We start from the raw sequence: 24,336 nt of genomic DNA, 5'->3' as shown, positions 1-24,336 counted from the left end.
AAGTTTGGGGAATGGGAATTGGGGCAGGGAATTGGGGTTGGAAAATGAATGATGGGCAAAAAATCGGGAAAATTTGGGGTCGGAATTTGGGGTTGGGAAAGGGAAAACGGGGAAGGAATTTGGGACTGGAAAAGGGAAATTTTGGGGGAAATTGGGGGAGGGCATTTGGGTTGGAAAAGGGAAAATGGGAAAAATTTGGGGAATGGGAATTGGGGACCCCAAACTGGGAGTGGGGACCCCAAACTGGGTGTGAGGACCCCAAACTGGGAGTGAGGACCCCAAACTGGGAATGGGGAATTCAAACTGGGAATGGGGATTCCCCTGTTTTAAATCCATATTTTAAGTACGTCTTTTTGCAAATATTTGTATAAATATAAAATGTAAAATGCAAAATAATTTTAATTTCTTTTTTTAATTAATTCAATTTATCCAATAAACATATAATTAAAGCAGTTTCTTCTTTGGACTCAGTTTAAACCCATCACGTGCCTCAGTTTCCCTGAGGAAATCCAGTCCCAATCCCATCAATTCTGTCAATCCCATTAAACCAAATAATCCTGTTAATCCCATGAATCCCATTCCCATTATCCCAGTAATCCAAATAATCCTGTTAACCTCATTAATCCCATTCCCATTACTCCCAACAACCCAAATAATCAAAAAAATCCAAATAATCCAAATAATCCAAATTCCATTATCCCATTGAACCCATTAACCCAAATCCCAGTATCCCATCAATCCCATTATCCCATTAATTTTATTAATCCCATTAATCCAAGTAATCCCATTATTCCAAATTATCCCATTAACCCAATTAAACCCATTAATCCCGTTAAACCCTTTAAACCTATTAAAAAATTTATCCCATTAATACAAATCCCAATAATCCCATGAATACTATTAATCCCATCAATCTGTAAATACTATTAATCCTGTTAATCCTATTAATCTGAATAATCCCATTAATCTGAATAATCCATGAATCCAAATCATATTTTCCCAATCCTAATAATTCTAATAATCCCATTAATCATGATAACCCCATTAATCCCATTAATCTCATAAATCAAAACAATCCTATTAATTAAAATAATCCAAATAATCCCATTAATGCCCCAATCCCATTAATCCCGATGAGAATAATCCCATTAATCCAAATTCCATTATCTCATTAATGCAAATAATCCTATTTTCCCATTAATCTCAATCCCATTTCCCCAATAATCCCATTTCTCTCATTTATCCCATTAATTCCATTAATCCCATTATTCCATCAATCTCATTAATCCCAATCCCATAAATCCCATAAATCCCATAATTCCAGCAATGCCGGGCCCTATGGCGGGATCTGGCCTCCAACTCACGCCAGGTGCTGCAGCAGCTGGATCCCATCCCAATCCCATTAACCTCATTGATCCCATTAATCCCATTAATCCCATTAACCTCATTGATCCCATTAATCCCATTAACCCCATTAATCCCATTAACCCCATTAATCCCATTAACCCCATTAACCCCATTGACCCCATTAATCCCATTAACCCCATTAACCTCATTGATCCCATTAATCCCATTAACCCCATTAATCCCATTAACCTCATTGATCCCATTAATCCCATTAACCCCATTAACCCCATTAACCCCATTGACCCCATTAATCCCATTAACCCCATTAACCCCATTAATCCCATTAACCCCATTAACCCCATTAACCTCATTGATCCTATTAACCCCATTAATCCCATTAACCTCATTGATCCCATTAACCCCATTAACCCCATTAACCCATTAACCCCATTAACCCCATTGACCCATTAACCCCATTAACCCCATTAACCCATTAACCCCATTAACCCCATTAACCCCATTAACCCCATTGATCCCATTAACCCCATTAACCCCATTGATCCCATTAATCCCATTAGTCCCATTATTCCCATTCCCATTATCCCAATCCCATTATTCCGGTGCCAGCCCCCAGCCAAGGGATCCCGAGTGTTCCCAAAATTCGAGATCCCGCCCCGAGCCCGGAGCCAGGCCCGGGTGTGACCGGGGGGACAGGACAGGGAGGGGACAGGGACAGGGACAGGGACAGGGACAGAGGGGACAGGGACACATCCTGGGGACTTGGGGACACCCTGGGAACATTGGGGATGTCCTGGACACCCTGAGGACACCCTGGGGACACCTTGGGGACACCCTGGGGACACTGAGGGTCCATGGTGCTCTCCAGGGTCAATGTCCCCACGGGACGTCCTGGGCACAGGGGACACTGCAGGGATTCAAGGGTGTGGCACGTCCTGGGGACATGGGGACACTCTGGGGACACTGGGGATGTCCAGGACACTGTGGGGACACTGGGGGCACTCTGACACGGGTGGGGTGACAGCTGGGAGCGACTGTGGGCTGGGGGCAGGGGACAGCGGGGACAGCTGGGGTATGGGACAGGGGACAGCGGGGACAGAGGGGACAGGGACAAGGGGGACACTGGGGGGACTGGGGACCATGGGGACTTTGGGCAGATTTGGGAGGACTGGGGAGACAGTGAGGACATTGGGAGATTGGGGACAGTGGGGGAACATTGGGGGGACATTGGGAGCTGTTGGGACACTGGGGGACATTGGGGACATTGAGGGGACTGCAGACAGTGGGGGGATAATTGGGGACATTGGGAACATTTGAGGATTGGGGACATTGAGGACATTGAGGACATTGGGGACATTGTGGGGTGGGGGCTGACAGGGGGTTGGGCGTTTGGTGGTGTGATTTTGGGATTTTGGGATTTGGGGATTCGGGAATTTGGGAACGTTGCCTGTTGGGATTTTGGGTGTTGAGTCTTGGATTTTGAGATATTGAATGTTGGGAATTTCGGGATTTGGGGATTTTGGGAGTTTGAGATGTGGGATTTTGGGAGGAGTTTGGGATGTGGGATTTTGGGAGTTTGGGATGTGGGATTTTGGGATGTTGGGATGCTGTATATTGGAGCTGGGTGCTGGATTTGGGATGGGTCATTGGGATTTGGGATAGTGGGATTTTGGGATTTTGGGATGTTGAGTGCTGGAATTTCGGGGTGATGGATTTGGGGATTTTGGGGTGTTAGGATTTTGAGATATTGGGATTGGGACTTGTTGGAATTTGGGACTGTTGGATGTTGGGATTTCGGGATGCTGGAATCCTGGGATGTTGGGATTTTGGGATGCTGAGATTTTGGAATACTGGGGAGTCGAGATTTGTGGATTTGGAGACTTGGGAATTTGGGATTTGAGGATTTTGGGAATCCGGGATTGCATTCTTGGAGTTCTGGAAGCAAATTTGGGAATCTGGGATTGGATTTTGGGAATCTGGGTAGGATTTTTTGGGAATCAGGGGGAGAATTGCAGAATCTGGGACTGGGAAATCCAAAGATTTGGAGGAGCCGGAATTCCCAAGGATTTGAGCTGGAATTCCCAAGAATTGTAGGGGCTGGAATTCCCAAGGACTGGAGAAACTGGAGTTCACAAATGTTGGAGAAGCTGGAATTCCCAAATATTGGAGGAACTGGAATTCTCAAGGCTTGGAGCTAAAATTCCCAAAAATTAAAGGAGCCGTAATTCCCAAGGATTGGAGGAACAGGAATTCCCAAGGATTGGAGCTGGAATTCCCAAAATTTGGGGGAGCTGGAATTCCCAAGGGTTGGAGAAGCTGAAATTCCCAAAATTTGGAGGAACTGGAATTCCCAAGGATTGGAGCTGAAATTCCCAAGGATAGGGGGAACTGGAATTTCCAAATATTGAAAGACCTGCAATTCCCAAGGATTGGAGGAACTGGAATTCCCAAATATTGAAAGATCTGTAATTCCCAACGTAGAAAAACCCGCGGGAATTCCCCTAATTCAAAATTCCCCCAAATTCCCTCCTATCCCAAAAAAACAACTCCAGTCACCGCTGGTCACTGTCCTTTATTTGGGGACACCTCCCTGAGGATGGGGGGACCTGCCCCGGAATTCCCAAAAGATAAAAAGTGCTGGATTCCCCCGGAATGGGGAGGTGACATCAGGGGTGACGTTAATTAGCGCCGCGCCCTCGTTACGAGAATTCATTGACGAACTTGGTGTAGAAGGCGCTGAGCTTTTCCAGGAGGATCTTCAGCTTCTCCGTGGGCGGCAGGATCGTCATCCTGGGCGGGAAAATATTCCCAAATATTCCCAAATATTCCCAAATATTCTCAAATATTTATGGGATTAAAAAAAAAAAAAAAATCCCCCACTGGGAGATGAAATCCATCCATAAATCCCAAAAATCGTGGGCAAGCAATGGGTGGGGATTTGGGAATTTGGGAATTTGGGGTGGGGGGATTTGGGGATTTGAGATGTGGGAGAGGGGATTTGGGGTGGGAGAATTTGGGGATTTGGGAATTTGGGGGGACCTGGGAATTTGGAGGATCTGGGAATTTGGGATAAGGGCATTTGGGATGAGGGCATTTGGGAATTTGGGGTAGGAGATGCCAGGAATTTGTGAATTCGGCGTGGGGGATTCCAAGAACAGGGAATCTGGGGTGGGGATCCCAAGAATTTGGGAATTTGGGGTGGGGGATCCTAAGAACAGGAAATTTGGGGTAGGGGGATTTGGGCTGTGGGGATTTGGAAATTTGGGGATTTGGGGGGATTTGGGAATTTGGGTTGTGGGGATTTGGGAATTTGGGATTTGGGGGATTTGGGAATATGGGATGAGGGATTTGGGGATTTGGGATGGGGAAATCCCAAGAACAGGGAATTTGGGGCAGGGGATGCCAAGAACAAGAAATTTGGATGGGGAGCCCTAAAACAGAGAATTTGGGATGGGGGATCCTGGGAATGAGGAGTTGGGGGTGGGAATCCCAGGAACAGGGAATTTGGGGTGAGGGATCTCAAAACTAGGGAATTTGGGAAAAGGAATCCCAAGAATGGGGAATTTGGGATGGGGGATCCCAAGAACAGGGAATTTGGGCTGGGGACCAGGAATTTGGGATGGGATCTCCCAAGAACAGGGAATTTAGGATGGGACATCCTGGGAACGGGGAATTTGGAAAGGGAATCTCAAGAACAGGGAAATTTGGGTTGGGGATCGCAGGAATTTGGGAATTCGGGGTGGGGGACCCCAAACCCAGGGAATTTAGGGTGAGGACAGGGAATTTGGGATGGGATCTCCCAAGAACAGGGAATTTGGGATGGGGGATGCTTGGAACGGGGAATTTGGGATGGGGATCCCAAAACCAAGGAATTTGAGGTGAATGATCCCAAAACCAGCAAATTTGGGGTAGAGACGGGTTATTTGGGATGGGGATCCCAAAACCAGGGAAATTGGGGTTGGAGATCCTGGGAATGAGGAATTTGGGGTGGGTGATCCCAGGAATTTGTGAATTTGGGGTGGGGGATTCCAAACCCGGGGAATTTGGGGTGGGATCTCCCAAGAACAGGGAATTTGGAATGGGGGATCCCAAGAATTTGTGGATTTGGGGTGGGGGATCCCAAAACCAGGAAAATTTGGGGTGGGGGACAAGAACAGGGAATTCAGGGTGGGGGATCCCAAACCTGGGGAATTTGTGAATTTGGGATGGGTGATCCCAGGAATTTGTGGATTTGGGGTGGGGGATCCCAAACCCACCGGAAGTGGAAGGTTCCCTCCTTCTGGCCGAAGCCGCTGCCCGGCACCACGCAGATCCCGGTCTCCTCCAGGAGCCGCATGCAGAAGAACATGTCCGGGGCCTGCTTCTTCTCCTGGGATTCGGGATTGGGAACAGGGTCAGGAAAACAGGATCTGACCCCACAGCGGGGTGGGAGATGGGCCCACACGCCCCACATGGGATCAGTCCCCAAAAAGTCACTGAATTCCTGGGATTGATCCCAAATAATCTCATGATTACTGGGATTGATCCCAAATAATCTCACAATTACTGGGATCTATCCCAACGAATCCCGAAATTCCTGGGATTGATCCCAATGAATTCCACGATTCCTGGATTGATCCCAATGAATCACTAATTTCCTGGGATCAATCCCAAAAAGTCCCACGAATCCTGGAGTTGATCCCAATGAATCCCACAATTCCTGGGGTTGATCCCAACCAGTCTCACAATTCCTGGGACTGATCCCAATGAATCCCACAATTCTTGGGATTGATCTCAAATAATCTCACAATTACTGGGATTGATCCCAAATAATCTCACAATTACTGGGATCTATCCCAACGAATCCCAAAATTCCTGGGATCTATCCAAATGAATCCCACAATTCCTGGGACTGATTCCAAAAAATCCCACAAATCCTGGGATCAATCCCAATGAATCCCATAGGGATCAGGATTGATGCCACCCATCCCAGTTTTGATCCTGTCTGTCCCAGTTTGGATCCCATCCATCCCCACGTCTCCCAGTTTGGATCCCGTCCATTCCAGTTGGGATCCTGCCCATCCCAGTTTGGATCCCAGCGTTCCCAGTTCAGATCCCAGTGTTCGCTCCAGTACCTTTGCCGCCACCAGTGTCTGCACTGGGATTTTGATGCTCCCAGTTTGGATCCCATCCATCCCCCCCATTTCCAGTGTGGATCCCATCCGTTCCCAGTGGGTATCCCAGTGTTCCCGGTGTGTATCCCAGTGTTCCCAGTTCAGATCCCATCCATTCCCATACCTTCACCACCGCCAGTGCGTGTGGCAGGAGGTCGATGGTCCCAGTTTGGATCCTGCCCATTCCCACATCTCCCAGTTTGTATCCCAGTGTTCCCAGTTTGTATCTCAGTGCTCCCAGTTCGTATCTCAGTGTTCCCAGTTTGTATCCCAGTGTTCCCAGTTTGTATCCTAGTGTTCCCAGTTTGTATCCCAGTGTTCCTGGTTTGTATCCCAGTGTTCCCAGTTCGTATCCCAGTGTTCCCAGTTTGTATCTCAGTGTTCCCAGTTCATATCTCAGTGTTTCCAGTTCGTATCCCAGTGTTCCTGGTTTGTATCCCAGTGTTCCTAGTTTGTATCCCAGTGTTCCCAGTTTGTATCCCAGTGTTCCCAGTTTGTATCTCAGTGCTCCCAGTTCGTATCTCAGTGTTCCCAGTTTGTATCCCAGTGTTCCCAGTTTGTATCCCAGTGTTCCTGGTTTGTATCCCAGTGTTCCCAGTTTGTATCCCAGTGTTCCCAGTTTGTATCTCAGTGTTCCCAGTTCATATCTCAGTGTTCCCAGTTCGTATCCGAGTGTTCCCAGTTCGTATCCCAGTGTTCCTAGTTTGTATCCCAGTGTTCCTGGTTTGTATCCCAGCACTCCCAGTTCCGACACCTTTGCAGCCGCCACGACGCGCAGCGGGATGTCGATGCTCCCAGTTTGGATCCTGCCCATTCCCACATCTCCCAGTTTTCCCAGTCTGTATCCCAGTGTTCCCAGCTCCCATCCCAGTGTTCCCAGTTTGTATCTCAGTGCTCCCAGTTCGTATCCCAGTGTTCCCGGTTCGTATCCCAGTGTTCCCAGTCTGTATCCCAGTGTTCCCAGCTCCCATCCCAGCGCTCCCAGTTCAAATCCCGGTGTTTGCTCCGGTACCTTTGCAGCCGCTATGGCGCGGGCCGGGAGGTCGATGCGGGGGAAGGAGTACATGGCGCCCTGCACGGGGTTGCAGTGGATCCCCGGCGTCTGGTTGAAAATCTCCTGCGTCAGCCGCGCCTTCTCGGCCAGCGCGCCCAGCACCGCCTCCTTCTCCTGGAAAAGGGTGGGAATCGTGTTCCAGGGCATCCCAGTTCATCCCGGCTCATCCCAGTTCATCCCAGCTCATCCCAATTCCATCCCCAATCCCATCCCGCCAGCGTGCCCTGCACCGCCTCCTTCTCCTGGAGAAGGGTGGGAATCGTGTTCCAGTTCATCCCAGTTCATCCCGGCTCATCCCAGTTCATCCCAGCTCATCCCAGTTCATCCCAATTCCATCCCATCCCGCCAGCACGCCCTGCACCGCCTCCTTCTCCTGGAAAAGGGTGGGAATCGTGTTCCAGGGCATCCTAGTTCACCCCGGCTCATCTCAGTTCATCCCAGTTCATCCCAGTTCATCCCAATTCCATCCCCAATCCCATCCCGCCAGCGCGCCCTGCACCGCCTCCTCCTGAAAAACGGTGGGAATCGTGTTCCAGTTCATCCCAGTTCATCCCAGCTCATCCCATCCCATCCCGTTACCCCAGTACTCCATTACCCCATTATGCATTATCCCGTGGATTCCATCCCAACCCAATCCCAATCCCATTGATCCCAATCCAAATCCCAATCCCATCGATCCCAATCCCATCAATCCCAATCCCATCAATCCCAATCCCATCAATCCCAATCCCACTCCGTACAGCCTGGAATCTCTCATAGGACATCTCTCTGGGTTTGGGCAGGTCCATGACCATGGATCCCATTATCTCATTGATCCCATTAATCCCAATCCCAATCCCAATCCCAAACCAAATCCCACTGATTCCAGTCTGTACAGCCTGGATATGCTCGTAGGACGGCTCTCTGGGTTTGAGCAGGTCCATGACCATGGATCCCGTTATCCAATCGATCCCAATCCCAATCCCATTGATCCCAATCCCAATCCCATTGATCCCAATCCCATTGATCCCAATCCCATTATCCCAATCCCATTGATCCCAATCCCAATCCCGCTCCGTACAGCCTGGAATCTCTCGTAGGACGGCTCTCCGGGTTTGGGTGGGTCCATGAGCATGGATCCCGTTATCCAATCGAACCCAATCCCAATCCCATTATCCCAATCCCACTGATCCCAATCCCAATCCCATTGATCCCAATCCCATTGATCCAAATCCCATTATCCCAATCCCATTGATCCCAATCCCAATCCCGCTCCGTACAGCCTGGAATCTCTCATAGGACGACTCTCCGGGTTTGAGCAGGTCCATGACCATGGATCCCGTTATCCCATCGATCCCATTATCCCAATCCCACTGATTCAAATCCCATGGATCCCATGGATCCCATGGATCCCATGGATCCCAATCCCGCTCCGTACAGCCTGGAATCTCTGATAGGACGGCTCTCTGGGTTTGAGCAGGTCCATGACCATGGATCCCGTTATCCAATCGATCCCAATCCCAATCCCATTGATCCCAATCCCAATCCCATTGATCCCAATCCCAATCCCGCTCCGTACAGCCTGGAATCTCTCGTAGGACGGCTCTCCGGGTTTGGGATGGTCCATGACCATGGATCCCGTTATCCCATCGATCCCAATCCCAATCCCATTATCCCAGTCCCATTATCCCAGTCCCATGGATCCCAATCCCAATCCCGCTCCGTACAGCCTGGAATCTCTCGTAGGACGGCTCTCCGGGTTTGGGCGGGTCCACGACGGTGTCCAGGATCATCTGTCCGGGCACGGGCGGGCACAGACGCACCGACACCAGCTTGGCGAGCTCGGCCTTCACCACGGGGTGCATGTTCACCACCTCCATGTATCCGCCCCGCAGGCCGCACCTGCCGCACGTCGGGAATCGCACCCGGATCCGGGAATGGGATCCAGGGGTGGGATCCGTGGGTGGGGTTTGGGATGGGATCCATGGATGGGATCTATGGATGGGTTTGGGATGGGATCCATGGATGGGGTTTGGGATGGGATCTGTGGATGGGATCCATGGATGGGGTTTGGGATGGGATCCGTGGGTGGATCCATGGATGGGGTTTGGGATGGGATCTGTGGATGGGAGTTTGGGATGGGATCCATGGATGGGATCCATGGATGGGGTTTGGGATGGGATCCGTGGATGGGGTTTGGGATGGGATCCATGGATGGGATCCATCGATGGGGTTTGGGATGGGATCCATGGATGGGATCTATGGATGGGATTTGGGATGGGATCCATGGGTGGATCTATGGATGGGGGTTTGGGATGGGATCCATGGATGAGGTTTGGGATGGGATCCGTGGGTGGATCCATGGATGGGGGTTTGGGATGGGATCCATGGATGGGAGTTTGGGATGGGATCCATGGATGGGATCCATCGATGGGGTTTGGGATGGGATCCATGGATGGGATCTATGGATGGGATTTCGGATGGCATCCATGGATGGGATCTATGGATGGGGGTTTGGGATGGGATCCGTGGGTGGATCCATGGATGGGGGTTTGGGATGGGATCCGTGGATGGGATCTGTGGGTGAGAATCCATGGATGGAACCCATGGATGGAGCCCATGGATGAGGGTTTGTGCTGGGAATCCATGGATGGGAACCTATGGAGAGGGATCCACGGGTGGATCCATGGATGGGGTTTGGGATGGGATCCATGGGTGGGATCCACTGGTGGAACTCATGGATGGAATGCATGGATGAGGGTTTGGGATGGGAATCTGTGGATGGGAACCTATGGAGAAGGACCCACGGGTGGATCCATGGATGGGATCCATGGATGGGATGCATGGATGGGGGTTTGGAATGGGATCCATGGATGGGGTTTGGGATGGGATCCATGGATAGGACATGGCATCCATGGAATCTCCAATCCACGTCCAGGGGATCCACGGGCTGGTGGCACCTCCGTCCCCAACCCACGACATCCATGACATCCACAACATCCCTGACATCCATGACATCCATGACATCCATGACAATCCATGACCCCAATCCATGACATCCATGACAATCCATGACCCCAATCCCACCCTGGAACACCCATGTGCTGGTGGCATCTCCATCCCTCCACCCTCCCCGCCCCATCCTGAGCTCCCGTGGGATCCCGGAATTCCCAGGAATTCCCAGCACTCACTCTCCCATGAATCCCTTGGAGATGGAGTGGAACGAGGCCAGCTCCACCTCCTCGGCGTAGGGCGGCCCCATCTCCTTCAGCACCTTCTTGAACGAGTAGAAGGCCGAGCCCTCAGCGTAGATGTTGTCCTGGTACACCTGGGGGGGACATCCCGGGAATTCCAGCCTTTTCCTGGGAATGGGGGACACCCCAGGGTCACCTCCCACCCACCCCCGGCCCCGCCCACCTCGTCAGCCATGAGGAAAAGTTTCTCCTCGTAGGCGAACTTGATGACGGCCTCGATGCACTCGCGGCTCTGCACCTGGCCTGGGGACACCCAGAGGGGACATGGGGACACTGGAAACTGGGGGTCCCAGTCCAGTCTCGGGGTCCAAGTCATGAGTTCCCAGTCCTGTCTTAGTTTTCCAGTCCAGCCCAGAGTTCCCAGTTCAGTCCTGAGGTCCTAGTCCAGTTTTGGGGTCCCAATCCAGTTTTGGGGTCCCAGTCCAGTTTTGGGGTCCAAGTCCAGTCTTGAGGTCTCACTCAAGTCCTGGGGTCCCAGTCCAGCCCAGGAGTCCCAGCCCAGTTTTGGGGTCCCAGTCCAGTTTTGGAGTCCCAACTCTGGGGTCCCAGTCGGGCCCAGAGTTCCCAGTTCAGTCCTGAGGTCCTAGTCCAGTTTTGGGGTCCCAATCCAGTTTTGGGGTCCCAGTCCAGTTTTGGGGTCCAAGTCCAGTCTTGAGGTCTCACTCAAGTCCTGGGGTCCCAGTCCAGCCCAGGAGTCCCAGCCCAGTTTTGGGGTCCCAGTCCAGTTTTGGAGTCCCAACTCTGGGGTCCCAGTCGGGCCCAGAGTTCCCAGTTCAGTTTTGGGGTCCCAAATCTGGGGTCCCAGTCCAGTCCTGGGGTCCTACTCAAGTCCTGGGGTCCCATTCCAGCCCAGGAACCCAGTCCAGTTTTGGGGTCCCAGTCCAGCCTTGGGGTCCCAGTCCAGTCCCAGGAACCCAATCCAGTTTTGGGGTCCCAGTTCAGCCCCAGGATCCCAGTCCAGTTTTGGGGTCCCTATCCCAGTCTATGGATCAAAGCTCAGTTTTGGGGTCCCAGCCCAGTTTTGGGGTCCCCATCCCACCCCAGAATCCCACTCCAGGTCTTCTACTATGGATTCTATCCCACTCCAGGTGTCCCAGACCATGGATCCCACACCATCCCATGGATCCCATGTCATGGATCCCATGTCATGGATCCCTTCCCATGGATCCCATGCCATGAATCCCATGCCATGAATCCCATTTTAATGATTTCATCCCATCCCATCCCATAGATCCCACACCATCCCATGGATCCCATAGATCCCATCCCATGGATCCCATTTTAAGGATCCCATCCCATTCCATGGATCCCATCCCATGGATCCCACCTCACAAATCCCTTGAATACCATCCCATGTATCCCATCCCACAAATCCTATCCCACGAATCCCATCTCATGAATCCCACCCCATGGAACCCATCCCATCCCATCCCATCCCATCCCATCCCATCCCATCCCATCCCATCCCATCCCATCCCATGGATCCCACCCCATGGATCCCATCCCATCCCACAGATCCCATTCCATGGATCCCATCCCACGGACCCCATCTCCCAGATCCCATCCCATGGATCCCTTAAATCCCACCCCACCCCACGTCCCCCACCCCACGTCCCGCACACCCCCGGCCCCGTCCCCGCCCCGTTACCGGTGGGGTTGCCGGGGTTGATGATGCAGAGCACGCGGGGGCAGCAGCGCTGCCGGCCCTCGGCCACCGCCCGGCGCAGCTCGGCCACGTCCAGCGCCCAGCAGCGCTCCTCGGCCAGGTAATAATTGACCTGCACGGCGTCCAGCTCGGCCAGCGCCGCCGAGTACAGCGGGTACTGCGGGATCGGGATCAGCACCCCCGTGCGCGACACGCTCGAGCCCGCCACCAGCAGCTCAGCACGTTCTGGGGACACAGCGGGACAGCGAGGGGACAATCAGGGGACAGCGAGGGGACAGGGATGGGACAGCCTGGGATGGGATGGGGATCAGCACCCCCGTGCGCGACACGCCCGAGCCCGCCACCAGCAGCTTCAGCACGTTCTGGGGACACAGCGGGACAGTGAGGGGACAGTGAGGGGACAGCGAGGGGACAGCCTGGGATGGGGATCAGTCACTGGGGACAGTGAGGGGACAGCGAGGGGACAGCGAGGGGACAGCCTGGGATGGGGATCAGTCACTGGGGACAGTGAGGGGACAGCGAGGGGACAGGATGGGAGGGGGATCGGGACCAGCAGCCCCGTGCGCGACACGCCCGAGCCCGCCACCAGCAGCTTCAGGATGTTCTGGGGACAGAGTGGGACAGTGAGGGGACAGTGAGGGGACAGCCTGGGATGGGGATTGGGATCAGCCTGAGTCCGCGACCAGCAGCTTCAGGATGTTCTGGGGAGACAGAGGAAGACAGTGAGGACATTGTGGGGACATCGTGGGGACAGTGAGAGGACAGCCTGGGATGGGGATCGGGACATCGAGGGAACAGTGAGAGGTGGGGATTGGGAGATTGTGGGGACATCGTGGGGACATCATGGGGACATGGGGTTGGTGAGGGTACAGGTTGGGGTGGGGATCGGGACACTGTGGGGACAGTGAGGGGACAGTGAGGGGACAGGATAGGCTGGACTTCAGGAGATTGTGAGGACTATCATGGGGACAGTGAGCGGACAGTGTGGGATGGGAATCAGGGACACCAAGGGGACATCATGGGGACAGTGTGGGGACAGAGACGGGGGACAGCAGGCAGTGGGAATCAGGAGATTGTGGGGACATCGTGGGGACAGCAAGGGGACAGCGTGTGGGTGGGAATGGGGACAGGATGGGCACAAAGAGGGGACGGGTTGCTGGGGGCACAGGGACATCTTGGGGACTCTATGTGGACATGGGGACATCACGGGAACATGGCTGGGGTGGGAATGGGAATGAGGACACCACGGGGACATCAGGGGACATCACGGGGACATGCTGGGGACAAGGGACAGTGAGAACAATGCAGGCTCAGCAACTTGGGGACAGCCCGGGGACAGCCAGGCGGTGACGTGCGGACACGGGGACAGCGAGGGGACAACGCGGGGACAACGCGGGGGGACAACGAGGGGACAAGGAGAGGACAAGGAGGGGACAGCGCCACCATCACCACGGCAACCCCTCGGCCTTGGTGACAACGAGGGAGCTGGCACTGTCCCCAAGGAGGGAGCTGGCACTGTCCCCAAACCGGAGCTGGCACTGTCCCCAAACCGGAGCTGGCACTGTCCCCAAGGAGGGAGCTGGCACTGTCCCCAAGGAGGGAGCTGGCATTGTCCCCAAACCGGAGCTGGCACTGTCTCCAGCGCTCCGTGGGGACACCAAGGACGCGCCACCTCCCCCGGGGACCGGCGCCAGCAGCGCCACAAAGGTCCCTTTGTCACTGAGCACCGTGGGAACGGCCGGGGGGTGGCACCGCGCCCGGGATGGGGGTGGTGTCACCGATGTCACCCGTGTCACCGGCGCCGCCCGGTGTCGCCGTACCACGATGGCGTCGCTGGCGCCCGTGGACAGGAAGATGTCGTCGGGGTGGGAGGGGATGCCGCCGTCGCGGCGCTCGATGTAGCGCGCCACGTTCTCCCGCACCATCTGTATCCCGGGGCTGGCGCTGTAGGACCCTGCGGGGACAGCCGGGTGTCACCTTCCAGGCCGGTGTCACCTCCCCCGCGTGTCCCCAGAGGTGACACCCACCCGCGCTCTGGCCGCCGCACGCCGCCAGCAGCCGCTGCGCTCGTTCCTTGGCGTCGCTGGGGAGGGACGGGTCGTTCATGAGCTCCGGGCAGAGGCAGAGCGCGGTCACCTGCGGGGACAGGGGGTGACACGGAGGTGGCAGGGAGGTGACAGCGAGGGGACAGCCCGGGGGACAGCCGGGGGTGGCCGTACCTGGCGCAGGAAGGTGATGGGCTGCTGGCCCATGGCGTGCGCGTCACCGATGTTGGCCTTGATCACCTCGGTGAAGGGTTTGGGGACACCCTGAGGGACAGAGGGGACAGCGGTGGGGACGGGGACAGTGGGGACAGGGACAGGGTGGGGACAGGGACAGGGACAGGGACAGGGATGGGGACAGGAATGGGGACTGGGAGAAGGGACAGGGACGGGGACAAAGAGGGAAAGGAAGGACAGGGAGAGGGACAAGGCACAGGGATGGGGACAAAGGACAACAATGGAGACAGGGACAGCCAGGGACAGGGACAGGGACAGGGACAGGGACAGGGACAGGGACAGGGACAGGGATGGGGAAAGTACACAGGGCAGGGATGGGGCCAACGGATGGGGACAAGCGAACAGGAATGGGGATGAGGAAAAGGAATGGGGACAGAGATGGGGACAGCAGGGACAGGGAAGGGAACAGGGACAGAGATGGGGACAGGGATAGGGACAAGGGACAGAGTTGGGGACAGGCGGCAGGGACAGGGAAGGGGACAGGGACAAGAGATGGGGACAAGGATGAGGACAGCAGTGGGGACAAGGGATAGGGACAGGGAGAGGGTGTGGGATGGGGACAAGGACAAGGGGACAGGAATGAAGGAAGGGACAGGGACAGGAATGGGGACAAGGACAAGGGGACAGGGACAGCAGCAGGGGACAGGGTCAGGAATGGAGAGAGACTGGGACAGGGATGAGGAGGGACAGGGATAAGACACAAGTGACAAGAATGGGGACAGGGACAGGGACAGTCAGGGACAGGGACAGCGACAAGGACAGGGACAGGGACAGGAATGGGGACAAGGACAGGGATAAGGGACAGCAAGGACAGGGATGGGGACAAAGGGATGGGGACAATAACAGTGACAGCAACAGTGACACAGAGTGACAGTGACAGTGACAGTGACAGGGACAGTGACACAGTGACAGTGAAACAGTGACAGTGACACAGTGACAATGACAGAGACACAGTGACGGTGACACAGTGACAGTGACAATCAGGGTCACGACCCTTCTGTCCCCACCCAGGGCCACCCCCGAGTGTCCCCTGAGTGCCACCAGCCGAGTGACGTCACCCCCGTGTCCCTTCCCTGGGAACATCGACAACACCTTGGGGACACTTTGGGGACACCTTGGGGACACCTTGGGGACACCTTGGGGACACCTTGGGGACACCTTGGGGACACTTTGGGGCCAGCCTGGCACGGTGACAGCGCTGTCCCCACCCCCCAGCGCCACCTCCCTCCGGACTTTGGCCACCGCGGGTGGCACCGCCCCCAGCGTGTCACCCGTGTCACCCGGTGTCACCCGGTGTCACCCCTGCCACCACCGCGTGTCCCCAAACCCCTCCCCGCCCGAAAAAGGATCCCAGGAGGGAACAGGGACAGAGGGGACCCTGATTTTGGGGGGGTTCCTGGAATTTGGGGGAGGATCCTGGGGGGATAAAATCCCTTTTTGGAGGGGTAAAAAAAAAAATCCTTTTTTTGGGGAAAAAATCCATTTTGGAGGGGAAAAAAACCCTCCTGTTTTGGGGAAAATAATTCCCTTTTGTGGGGAAAAAAATAATCACTTTTTTGGGGTAAAATCGGTTTTTTTGGGGAAGAAAAGTTTTTTTTTTGGGATAAAACTCCTTTTTTGGGGGTAAACCCCCTTTTTTTGGGGGAAAAATTTTTTTGGGGGAGATTAAACCCAGTTTTGGGGGGTAAAACCCTTTTTGGGATAAACTCTCTTTTTTGGGGGAAAAAAACTTTTTTTTTGAGAAGCAAAACCTCTTTTTGGGGGGATAAAGCCCCATTTTTTTTGAAAAATCCTTTTTTTGGGTAAAACCAACTTTTTAGGGGATAAAAGCTATTTTTGGGGGGTAAAATCCATTTTTTGGGAAAAAAAAATCTCTTTTTCTGGGATAAAATCCCTTTTTTGAGGAAAAAATCGGTTTTTTGGGGAAAAATATTTTCTTTTTGTTATCCCGATTTTGGGGATGATATCCCGATTTTTGGGGGGATTGTCCCGGTTTTTGGGGGTTTATACCGATTTTTGGGAGCTTGTCTCGATTTTTGGAGGGGTATTTATCCCGATTTTGGGAGGGGTTATCCCGATTTTGGGAAATTCTCCCGATTTTTTGGGGGGATTATCCCGATTTTGGGGGTTTTATCCCGATTTTAGGGGGTTTTCCCGATTTTGAGGTTGATATCCCGGTTTTTGGGTGATTATCCCGTTTTGGGGGTGATTTATGCCGATTTTGAGAGGTTTTATCCCGATTTTAGGGCTTATCCCGATTTTTGGGAGGATTATCCCGATTTTAGGGGAGTTATCCCCATTTTGGGGGGGTTTCCCGGTTTTGGGGAGCTTTTCCCGGTTTTGGGGGGGTTATCCCGATTTTGGGGGTTTATCCCGGTTTTGGGGGGTTTATCCCGGTTCCCGTGGACTATTCCCAGTTCAGGATCGCGTTTCCCAGTTCAGGGTCGGATTATCCCAGTCGGGACAACCTGTCCCCGTTCGGGGGTTGCTTTTCCCGGTCCGGGACAAGTTGTCCCGGTTTTCGGGGGCTGTTCCCGGTTCGGGATCGCGTTTCCCGGTTCAGGGTCGGATTATCCCAGTCCGGGACAAGCTGTCCCAGTTCCCGTGTACTTTTCCCAGTTCAGGGTCACGTTCTCCCGCTCCAGGACAAGTTTTCCTGGTTCCCGGGTGTTATTCCCGCTTCGGGATCGCGTTTCCCGGTTCAGGACAACTTGTCCCGGTTTTTGGGGGCTGTTCCCGGTTCGGGATCGCTTTTCCCGGTTCGGGGTCGCTTTTCCCGGTTCACAGGCGGGTTCTCCCTCTCCAGGACAAGTTTTCCCGGTTCTGGGTGTTATTCCCAGTTCGGGATCTCTTTTCCCAGTTCACACCCGGGTTCTCCCAGTCCGGGACTGGGTGTCCCGGTTCCCGGGTCTTATTCCCGCTTCGGGATCGCGTTTCCCGGTCCAGGACGGGTTTTCCCAGTCCGGGACAACTTGTCCCAGTTCCCGTTTGCTGTTCCCGGTTCAGGGACGGGTTATCCCCCTCCAAGACAATTTGTCCCGGTTCCCGTGGACTATTCCCGGTTCGGGATCACTTTTCCCGGTTCAGGGTCGGATTATCCCAGTCCGGGACAAGCTGTCCCAGTCCCCGGGGCTGCTCCCGGTTCGGGATCGCGTTTCCCCGTTCACAGCCCGGTTCTCCCGGTCCGGGAAAAGTTGTCCCGGTTTTTGGGGGGCTGTTCCCAGTTCGGGATCACTTTTCCCGGTTCAGGGCGGGTTTTCCCAGTCCGGGACAACTTGTCCCGGTTCCCGGGTGTTATTCCCGGTTCCCGCGGACTATTCCCTGTTCGGGATCGCTTTTCCCGGTTCAAGACAACTTGTCCCGGTTCCCGTGTGCTGTTCCAGGTTCGGGATCCCGTTTCCCGCTCCGGGACAACTTGTCCCGGTTCCCGTGTGCTGTTCCAGGTTCGGGATCCCGTTTCCCGCTCCGGGACAACTTGTCCCGGTTCCCGTGTGCTGTTCCCGGTTCCCGCGGGCTATTCCCGGTTCGGGATTTCTTTTCCCACTTCACCCCCGCATTCTCCCGGTCCGGTCCGTGCTGTTCCCGCTCCCCCGCGCTTTTCCCGGTTTACCCCCCGGTTCCCCGGCTCCATTATCATCATTACTATTATTAATTATTATTTTGGTTTTTTTTTTTTTTCCGGTACCTCGCGCAGCTCCCGCTCGATCTCCAGGGCCCGGGTGACGATGGGGCCGCGCACCGCGTACTCCACGCGGCGGATGGCGGGGTTCATGGTGTCCGGGGTCAGCACCCGGCCCCGCCGGCCGCCCCCGGACGCCGCCGCCGCCGCCGCCGCCGCCGCCATCGCCAGGAGCCTGCGGGGCCGCAGCGCCCTCAGCGCCCGCATCGCGACAGCGCCGCTATCGCGACAGCGCCGGCACCACCCCCCCCACCACGTCCTCCACCCCAAAAAATAATAATAATAATAATAATAATAATAATAAACCCGGAGGAATCCAAAGAGTTGTTCTCACAGCCCAACACAAAAGAGTTTGGAGGGAGCGGTGCGGCGGATCCGCGAGGGGAAACGGGCAACGGGCAACGGGCAACGGGCAAGCGGCGGGGGGGGGCAACGAGCGGAGGGCAACGGGCAACCGGGGGGGCGGGGAGGGGACGGGGACAGGGTGGCACCGCGGGCAAAAGGCACCCGGGACAGCGGGGACAGGGACAGGGGTGGCAGCGGGACGGGGGGGGGACATCGGGGACACCGGGGACGTGATACTGGGGACAACGGGGACAGGGAAAGGGGTGACACCGGGACACCGGGTATTGTGGTGGCACCGGGAAAGGGGGGGACAAACCACACCGGGGATGGGACACAGGGGATGGGCAGGTGGCAGCGGGGACAGCGGGGACAGGGAAAGGGGTGGCATCGGGACACTGGGAAAGAGGCGGCACCGGGACGGGGGGTGACAAAAGGCACCGGGGATGGGACACTGGGGACAACGGGGACAGGGAAAAGGAAACGGGTGGCACCGAGAGCAAAAAACACTGCGGGCAAAAGGCACCGGGGACAGCGGGGACAGGGACAGGGGTGGCACCGGGACACTGGGAAAGGAGCGGCACTGGGACACTGAGAATTGGGGTGGCACCGGGAAACTGGGGAGACAAACCCCACCGGGAATGGGACACCGGGGATGGGACACCGGGAACGGGGCAAGTGGCACCGAGGACAGCCGGGTCAGGGAAAGGGACACTGGGAAAGAGGTGGCACCGGGGGTGGGACACCGGGAATGGGATGGGACACCGGGAATAGGGAGGACAAACGACACTGGGGATGCGACAGCGGGAATGGGACACTGGGGACAATGGGGACAGGGAAAAGGAAAGGGGTGGCACAGGGACACTGGGAAAGGGGTGGCACCGGGGGCGAAGAGCACCGAGGGCAAAAGGCACCGGGGACAGCGGGGTCAGGGACAGGGAAAGGGGTGGCACCGGGACAGAGGGGACAAAAGGCACCGGGGCAGAGGGGACAGCGACACTGGGAATTGGGGTGGCGCCGGGAAACTGGGGGGACAAACCGGGATGGGGCAGGTGGCAGCGGGGACAGCGGGGACACTGGGAAAGGGAAAGGGGTGGCACCGGGAGCAAAGAGCACCGGGGACAGCGGGGATAGGGGTGGCACCGGGGATGGGACACTGATCACTGGGAAAGGGGTGGCACTGCGACACTGGGAAACGGGTGGCACCGGGAAAAGAGGGGACAGGGACGGGGGTGGCACCGGGGATGGGACACTGATCACTGGGAAAGGGGTGGCACTGCGACACTGGGAAACGGGTGGCACCGGGAAAAGAGGGGACAAAAGGCACCGGGGATGGGACACTGGGGACAGGGACAGGGGTGGCACCGAGAGCAAAAGGCACCGGGGACAGCGGGGAAAGGGACAGGGGTGGCACCGGGGATGGGACACCGGGAACAGGGGAATGGGACCGCAGGAATGGGACACTGGGGACAGCGGGGTCCGGGAAAGGGGTGGCACCGGGAATGGGACACTGGGGACAATGGGGACAGGGACAGGGAAAGGGGTGGCAGAGAATGGGACACTGGGAGTGGGACACCGGGAATGGGCAGGTGGCACCGAGGACCGAGCGGTGACACCAGCACCGAGACTGGGAAAAACCGGGAACGGGGGTGGCACCGGGAATGGGACACTGGGAATGGGACACGGGGGACAACGGGGACACGGAAAGGGGTGGCACCGGGAGAGAGGACACCGGAATGAGGGTGGCACCGGGGACAGGGGGTGGCTCCGGGACAGGGGACACGGGGAATGGGGGTGGCACCAGGGACAGGGACAAACAGGGACCGGCCACTGGCACTGGCACTGGGGACTGGTGACAACTGGCACTGGGAAAGGGGGTGGCACCGGGGACAGGGGACACCGGGAATGGGGATGGCACCGGGAAGGGGACACAGGGAATGGGGGTGGCACCGGGGACAAGGGACACCGGCAATGGGGGTGGCACCAGGGACAAGGGACACTGGGCACGAAGGTGGCACCGGGCAATGGGGGAGGGGTGGCGTTGGGAACAACGGGCACCGGTGACAACGGGCACTGGGCAGGGGGTGGCACCGGGGCCGTGTCACCCCTGGGTTGGGGACAGGCGACACTGGGGTGGGGCGGAGGGACAGGGGGGATGCGGGAATTTGGGACCACAGACCCATCCCCCCAAAATATCCCAAAATGTCCCAAAATATCCCAAAAATATCCCAAAAATATCCCCAATTCCCCGCTCACATGGCGCCCCCAGCGGCGCCAACCGCCACGCCCGCGCCGGCCACGCCCCCGCGCTGTCAATCATCACGGAGACCACGCCCACTTGACGCTGATTGGTTGATAGAGGGGGCGTGGCAGGAAGAATCCAAATGCGGCGCGGGGGGGGGAGATCGGTGTGGGACCCCCCCAATATTGGGGTCTCAATGGATTCTCCCATTGGGGGGGGTCCCAAAAATCCCCAAATCTCATTTGGGGACCCCAAAAATTCCCTCAAAAATCCTCCCAAAAATCCCCAACGCTCATTTGGGGACCCCAAAAATTCCCTCAAAAATCCTCCCAAAAATCCCCAACGCTCATTTGGGGACCCCAAAAATCCCCCCATAGATCCCAGCCCTCATTTCGGCACCCCAAAAATCTCCCACAGGGGTCCCCAAAAACCCCCAACCCTCATTTGGGGATCACAAAAGATCCTCCCAATGTGGGATCCCCCAAATCCCATTTTTTCCATTTAGGATCCCCTAAATCCCATTTCCCCCATTCAGGATCCCCCAAATCCCATTTTACCCTAAATTCCCCATTTAGGATCCCTTAAATTCTATTTCCCCCTAAATTTTTCCATTTAGGATCCTCCAAATTCCCCCATTTAAAAATCCCCCAAAACCCATTGCCCCCATTTAGGATCCCCTAAATCCCATTTAGGATCCCCCAAATCCCATTTTCCCCCTTTTAGGATCCCCTAAATTCCCCCATTTAGAATCCCCTAAATCCCATTTCCCACATTTAGAATCCCCCAAATCCTATTTAGGGTCCCCCAAATCCCATTTAGGATCCCCTAAATCCCATTTCCCCCCTAAATTCTCATTTTAGGATCCCTTAAATTCCCCCATTTAGGATCTCCCAAATCCCATTTTCCCTATAAATTCCCCATTTAGGATCCCCTAAATCCCATTTCCCACATTTAGGATCCCCCAAATCCAAGATTTTCCATTTAGGATCCTCCAAATCCCATTTTACAAATCCCTAAATCCCCATTTAGGATCCCCTAAATCCCATTTCCCCCTAAATTCCCCCTTTCAGGATCCCCCAAATCCATTTTTCTCATTTAGGATCCCCCAAATCCAATTTAGGGTCCCCCAAATCCCATTTTGGATCCCCTAAATCCCATTCCCCCTCTTTTAGGATCCCCAAAATCCCATTTTTCCCTTTTAGGATCCAATAAATTCCCCTTTTAGGATCCCCTAAATCCAATTTAGGATCCCCCAAATCCCATTTCCCCCCCAAATTCCCCTTTTAGGACCCCCCCAAATCCCATTTAGGATCCCCCAAATCCCATTTAGGATCCCCCAAATCCCATTTCCCCCCTAAATTCCCCATTTATGATTCCCCAAATCCCATTTTCCATTTGAGAACCCCCAAATTCCATTTGGGATCCCATAAATCCTGTCTCCCCCCATTTAGAATCCCCTAAATCCCATTTTCCCCTAAATTCCCTCATTTAGGATCCCCTAAATCCCATTTAGGATCCCCTAAATCCCATTTTTCCATTAAGGATCCCCCAAATTCTATTTTTCCCCCTTTTAGGATCCCCCAAATCCCATTTCTCCCTTTTAGGATCCCCCAAATCCCATTTGGGATCCCCCAAATCCCATTTCCCCCCTAAATTCCCATTTAGGATCCCCCAAATCCCATATAGGATCCTCTAAATCCATTTTAAGACCCCCCAAATTCCCCCATTTGGGATCCCCTAAATCCCATTTAGGATTTCCCAAATCCCATTTCCCCCCATTTAGGATCCCCCAAACCCCATTCCCCTCCCCAAATTCCCATTTTAGGATCCCTCAAATCCCATTTTTCTCCATTTAGGATCCCCTAAATCCCATTCCCCCCATTTAGGATCCCCAAAATCCCATTTTTCCCTTTTAGGATCCAATAAATTCCCTTTTTACGATCCCCTAAATGCCATTTAGGATCCCCCAAATCCCATTTGGGATCCCCCAAATCCCATTTCCCCCCTAAATTCCCTTTTAGGATTCCCTAAATCCCATTTCCCCCCTAAATTCCTCCATTTAGGATCCCCCAAGTCCCAAATTCCCCTTTTAGGATCCCCCAAATCCTCCCCCCACCCCCTTCCCGCCCTCGGGGATTTTTTAGGACCGCCCCCCTCCCTTATCACCCCCTTCCAGCACCCCAAAAAAAAACCCCAAAAAAACCCCAAAACCAGCCCCACCCCTTTCCCCACACCCCCCTGGGGTCCCTTTTGGGGTTTTTTTGGGGGTTTTTGGGGTCACCCTAAAACGAGCTCTGACCTTCGCCTGCAGCTGCCGCGGGACCCGAAATAGAAACGGGATTGGGGGAGGGGCGGGTTTGGGATTTTGGGGGGCCCCGCCCCCATAAAGGGCCACCCCAAAAAATTAAAAAAAAAAAAATTTAAAAAGTTTTAGGGTCGGGCGGGGTTTGTTGTAGGGTGGGGGTTGGGGGATTTTTTGGGGGTTTGTAAAGGTCCCGGTTTGGGGTTTTGGGGGGTTCCTTTTGGGATTTGGGGGTTCTGAAAAGTTCTCTGCGGGGTTTGGGGGTCCTGAAATCCCAAATGTGGATTTGGGGGTTCCCAAAATCCCAAATGTGGTTTAGGGATTCCCAAAACGCCAAATGTGGATTTGGGGGGGGGTCCTAAAACGCTCCTGTGGGATTTGGGGGATCCCCAAAACCCCAAATGTGGTTTAGGGGATCCCAAAACTTTTCTATGGGATTTGGGGGTTCCCAAAACCCCAAATATGGATTTGGGGGTTCACAAAACCCCAAATGTGGGTTTGGGGGATCCTAAAATGTTCCTGTGGGATTTGGGGATCCCAAACCCCCAAATATGAATTTGGGGCTCCCTGATCGCACCCAGTCTGGATTTGGGGGATCTCAAAACCCCAAATAAAGATTTAGGGGTTTCTAAAATTTTTCTATGGGATTTGGGGGTTCCCAAAACCCTAAATGTGGATTTGGGGGGCCCAAAATCCCAAATTTGGATTTAGGGGATCCCCAACATTTCCCAGTGTGGATTTGGGGTCCTAAAACCCCAAATGTGGATTTAGGGATTCCCAAAACGCCAAATGTGAATTTGGGGGGGTCCTAAAACGCTCCTGTGGGATTTGGGGGATCCCCAAAACCCCAAATGTGGTTTAGGGATCCCAAAACGTCCCTGTGAGATTTGGGGGTTCCTAAAACCCCAAATGTTGATTTAGGGGTCCCCAAAACCCCAAATATGAATTTGGGGGTCCCTGATCCCACCCAGTCTGGATTTGGGGGATCTCAAAACCCCAAATATGGATTTAGGGGTTTCTA

The 24,336-nt window shown here is 54.7% G+C and overlaps 1 protein-coding gene across 1 annotated transcript; it reads right to left on the bottom strand.

The window, feature by feature from the left end:
- Nucleotides 1-3,917: 3,917 nt before the first annotated feature.
- GPT (glutamic--pyruvic transaminase) lies at nt 3,918-18,710 on the bottom strand. The gene is made up of 12 exons (XM_056515598.1): nt 18,436-18,710; nt 14,691-14,780; nt 14,499-14,607; nt 14,292-14,425; nt 12,799-12,833; nt 12,454-12,665; nt 10,969-11,048; nt 10,743-10,879; nt 9,279-9,453; nt 7,531-7,686; nt 5,622-5,734; nt 3,918-4,155 (listed from the first exon to the last, which is right to left on the bottom strand). Exons 1-12 carry the CDS (start codon nt 18,634-18,636, stop codon nt 4,065-4,067), a joined length of 1,533 nt encoding a protein of 510 aa, XP_056371573.1. The 5' UTR covers nt 18,637-18,710; the 3' UTR covers nt 3,918-4,064.
- Between the last annotated feature and the right edge of the window lie 5,626 nt (nt 18,711-24,336).

Source organism: Oenanthe melanoleuca, unplaced genomic scaffold, assembly GCF_029582105.1.
Source record: "Oenanthe melanoleuca isolate GR-GAL-2019-014 unplaced genomic scaffold, OMel1.0 S011, whole genome shotgun sequence".
In the NCBI taxonomy this organism is placed as follows: domain Eukaryota; kingdom Metazoa; phylum Chordata; class Aves; order Passeriformes; family Muscicapidae; genus Oenanthe; species Oenanthe melanoleuca.
The sequence above is the reverse complement of the archived record's forward strand: the minus strand, read 5'-3'. Positions and strand labels throughout refer to the sequence as shown.

Coding starts and splice junctions, on each gene's coding strand:
- GPT (XM_056515598.1), bottom strand. CDS start 18,636: ATGCGGGCGCTGAGGGCGCTGCGGCCCCGCAGGCTCCTGGCGATGGCG. Junction 12,834..14,291: donor GCGCCAGCGACGCCATCGTG/GTACGGCGACAC, acceptor CTGTGTCCCCAG/AACGTGCTGAAGCTGCTGGT. Junction 11,049..12,453: donor CAACCCCGGCAACCCCACCG/GTAACGGGGCGG, acceptor GGGTGTCCCCAG/GCCAGGTGCAGAGCCGCGAG.